Raw genomic sequence first — 4,306 nt, 5'->3', positions numbered from 1 at the left:
AACTCAAGTTTTATTCATCATAAAATTCATACAACTCCTCATCACTGTCAAAACTCCCAACCATTAGCTTGTCCTCATCTGTGTCTGATGACGAATTACTGTCTTCATATATTGCCTCGTCCTCGGTTCCATCTATGGCATTTGAAATCTACAACCACTGTATAAGACGCACCCAGTTTAGACCTCAAATTTTTCTTAAAACAGGTGCGTCTTATACATGGGGAAATACGGTAACATTTCTTAAAATGACAGTCTGTGGCAAGATGCTTTTTGAAAAGTTGGTATTTAAAAAACTAAGTTTTTAATTTAAAAATGACATATCAAAGCAGATTTATGTATAATAAATGTACTCAAGTGGGACAGAAATATTGTGTGTCCAAAAGCTACTTAAAGGCAGCTTTTTTCTGACTGCTCTTTTTGTATGGGGCCCACCAGCCTGCTTGCCTCTATCTTCCCATTGTCCCACACTGCTCCTCTCTCACTAGACTGCCAGCCTTTGAGGGTAAGAACGCAGTCCATGGCACATATCAGGTTCTCAAACATTAGCTGAATGAATACCACATATCCAGAACAAATGTTCCCTTCACCTTCAGATACCAACAAACCTAGCTAGTCCATAAGTACTTTGAAAGAGGAAAGATGCCATTTAAAATACTTCACATAGCCACTGAGGAATAAATATGTATCATGTAAGTAAGTAAGTAAATAAATAAATAGAATGGGTGGGTAAGCATACCCAAGTATTTTCCATATTATTTAAAATATGGTAATATATTTTAACTTGTTTAAAAAGTCCTAGTGAGACTATGAAAATTTTCACCTAATTTTTCTAATTTCTCCAATAACTGACCCACTGTAATTACAAAGCACACACACACAAAATAGAATTCAAGAGAATAAGGAAAACAGTTTTAAGATTTAATGCAAGCAGTACTTTTAAATAAGCTAAACTATTATTTGTCTACATATTACTAGCATTTACCAGGTTACTACTGCACGAGTTGTGCATATACTGTGTACTTCGTTTTACATACCGTTCCTGCAGTATCCAAGATTTCCAGCATACACTGTTGGGCATCTACTTCAACTTGCTGGAGGAAAAATTAAAATACACTTTCATTTTTTTATGTAAACAAGACTATCTTAATATATACAAAAGCTACTACATGATATTTAAAACAGAGACACAGAGTATAGTAACTCTAATTACAAGAAATACTTTTAACAGAAAAACCATGTGTTCTGACTCAACACATGGATACCTACAAGATCTTAATACGAATTGCTCAGTACTTAAATATGGAAAGGAAATGATTTAAAAATGGCTCAAAAAAAAATTAAACCCAATAATAGTTCCAATAATATCAGAAGTGATTCTGTATATCTCAATTCTGCCATACTTTAGTTATACCTTCATTTCTCTAGATAACCACATCACCTTCACCGCACTGGAGTAAAAATTCTGGTAGCAAGGAAGCAGAAAACAGCTATCAAATAAATTCTATATCTTTTTTACTTCTTTCCATCTAACATTTCTTAGGAAAAAAGTTATTTAGAATTGGATGTGAAAAAAAGAGTTATATTGCTTTGCAGCTGGGGTGCAGAAAGGGGTTTCGTTTGTTTGGTAGACTGGACAGAGAGGGAGGTGTGGAAACAGTGGAGCAGCAACAGACTGCTCCATAAGGTGGGAGATACCTCTCTCCCTGATACATTAACAATGTCTGCACAAGTTTTATTGTCATATGCTGTGTTTGTGGACACAGAAATAAGCCTTTCTATTATGAGCAGTGGCACTTTCTCAAGCAGTTAGGTTAGGGAGGAGACTGTACGTACATCTTTAGGTGAAAAAGAAGAAATGTACGAGTATTTAGTCTTTGGGGTGGGGGTGTGTGGAATATGGAGCTACCACTTGAAATGGATGACCTAGCTCTAAAACTTGTGTGTCAAATTACAATGTTGGGGTCAGGATAAACTTAAAATTTTCAGACAGAGGGGGAAAGAGAGAGAGAGGGAAAGCCCCTGTGTGCAAATGTTTTAAGACTCTCATAAATTGGTAAACATGCAATGCCAGGAAATAATCAAGTGTGAACTTTTCCCACTAATTTTATAAATTAACTCTGCTTCTTCATCCTACTTTGTAAACAACATTCAATAATTATAAAGCTAAAAACAATAATTTATACTAAAGACATAAGCAAAAGGCCTTTTAAGATACCATACCTTTCTGTAAGAATCTTCTATCGTAGGATCATATTTTTCAACAAAAATTCCTTGAACAAACTGTACAGTCTGAAAAAACAAAACAATACAACATACCATTATACTTCTAAAGAAGAGAACAAATCCAAACCTGTACATTTGAAAACTATTGATTTCACAGAGATAGTTATGCCATTGATGAAATAATACAACCACCACTACATCTGAATGTATGCATTTAGTGAGATTATCTTAGAAGACTTTTTTTAAAACTTAGTAATCATTATGTTCTTTATTAGGTAATTCTAAATTTAGAGATCACATATTTAAAAAATTTTTTTAAATGTCTACAGTTTCAGTCTTAAGGGCTTAAATTTGAATTTTAACCAGAAAGTGGCTAATTTTTTTATGTGCACACATATGTGCACACTCAAGACACCTCCCCATCACTCTGGACATAATTACAAATGAAAAAGCAGCACATGCCCTGTTGTATGCACTTCTCACTTTGATCCAAGCGTGTCAAGTTCTGTGCTAGGTGGTCATTCTAAGTGGCCAAGATGGTTGATCTATCTTATTGTGGGGCTTTGCTAAACTCTGAACTATTCATCAAGTTAGTTTCCCTAAGTTTTATCCCTTCCTCACCTACCACCATCAAGTTGTGTCTTTTTTCGTTATACTATTCCTTGATATAGAAAACATGACAGCTAAAATAATGGAAAAACTGGGTAGTCAAAGGTAATATTTGAAAAGGTTTTTTTTATAAGCTTTATTTAATGTTTCCAAACATTTTATTTATATATATATGCCAGCTCTCAATGAAAAGACCAAAATTCATTCCTATCTGGCTCTGAAATGAAGACAGACACACATTTATATGCACTCACGCTCTATGCTTAGCTCAAACTGTATTCTGGCATACCTCATGTTCGTCTGAAACCAATGTTCCAAAGAGAATACACGTGATCTGCCCAGACACAACTAAAAGTTGACTAAAACTACAAGAAAATATTGCTTCTAAAATCACTATGGGATTTCACCACAATCAAAACCTGAAACTCAACAGAAAAAGAACATATCTTGCAGTGAATAGTTTAGGTACAGTGAAAAATGACTTACTAGAGCAGATTTTCCAACGCCTCCTGAGCCAAGGACGACTAGCTTATACTCACGCATGGTGCAAACTCGTCAAAAGCTAGTACCTTATTAAAGAAAAAAACAAAAATTATTAGGTAATATCTTTGTATTCATGCACTTCTTATATAAATTACACATTCAAGCAAGCAGATTTCTTTAAAATGATTACTATACTATACTACATGGAGCATTCCAAAAACAATAATGCTACTGGTAGGGCTCTTTATAACACATCAGAGGTAGAAAGAAACTGGAGAATTACAAACATGACATCCAGCCTCATCCTAAATTCAATTAGAATAAAATATTTGCTCTATTAAGGAAAAAGGGGGGGGCTGAAGAATAGCATGAAGAGGTATTCTATTGGTTACAAGATGGCAATGACAGACATGTGTCGTGTACCCCCCCTCCCCCCCCCGGCTTTTCTGAATCAACTGTAACCTTGAGTCACAAGTAGTTGAGTGCCTACTAAGTACAGGATATACCCAATGGAAAAACAAACCAACAAACAAATCCTGCCTTCACTGAGCTAACATTCTAGAAAGATGAACAGATGGAGCAGGGGTCTGTAAACAAATCCAGCCCACCACTTGTTTTGTACATAAAGTTTTATTGAAATATAGTCAGGCCCATTCATTTGTGTATTTTCTGGGGTTGCTACCTTGCAGTAATGGCAGAGTTAAGAAGCTGCAGTAGAGGCCATCTGGTCTGCAAAGTCTAAAATTTTTACTCTGGCATTTACAGAAAAAGTTTGTTGACCTCTGAGATACATGAATGTTAAATGAGTTAGCAGAGAAAACAGGCCAAATATCTATTACTGAAGTGGGGGAGGTACAAAAAGTCTGAAAATGCTCAGGAATCAGAGGCAGAACCTGAAGAATACGAATGCCCAGGCTGAAAAAGTCTGAGTGTTCACCATGATGAAATACTGGAAATCAATACAAAATAAAACCAAAAAGAAGCAACCCAT

The 4,306-nt window shown here is 35.3% G+C and overlaps 1 protein-coding gene across 2 annotated transcripts in view; it reads right to left on the bottom strand.

The window, feature by feature from the left end:
• RAP1B (RAP1B, member of RAS oncogene family) overlaps nucleotides 1–3,427 on the bottom strand; it is a 16,660-nt gene extending 13,233 nt beyond the window's left edge. For both annotated transcript variants that reach the window (XM_019640595.1, XM_019640594.1), the window contains exons 1-3: nucleotides 3,319–3,427; nucleotides 2,221–2,289; nucleotides 1,035–1,091 (exon numbers count right to left, since the gene is read on the bottom strand). In XM_019640595.1, the coding sequence (XP_019496140.1) occupies nucleotides 1,035–1,091; nucleotides 2,221–2,289; nucleotides 3,319–3,375 (183 nt within the window). In that variant the 5' untranslated portion in view covers nucleotides 3,376–3,427. The remainder of the gene's footprint in view (nucleotides 1–1,034; nucleotides 1,092–2,220; nucleotides 2,290–3,318) is intronic.
• Between the last annotated feature and the right edge of the window lie 879 nt (nucleotides 3,428–4,306).

The sequence above is a fragment of the Hipposideros armiger genome, unplaced genomic scaffold, assembly GCF_001890085.2.
Source record: "Hipposideros armiger isolate ML-2016 unplaced genomic scaffold, ASM189008v1 scaffold_51, whole genome shotgun sequence".
NCBI lineage: Eukaryota > Metazoa > Chordata > Mammalia > Chiroptera > Hipposideridae > Hipposideros > Hipposideros armiger.
Note: the sequence above shows the minus strand (reverse complement) of the source record. Positions and strands in the feature narration are given on the sequence as shown.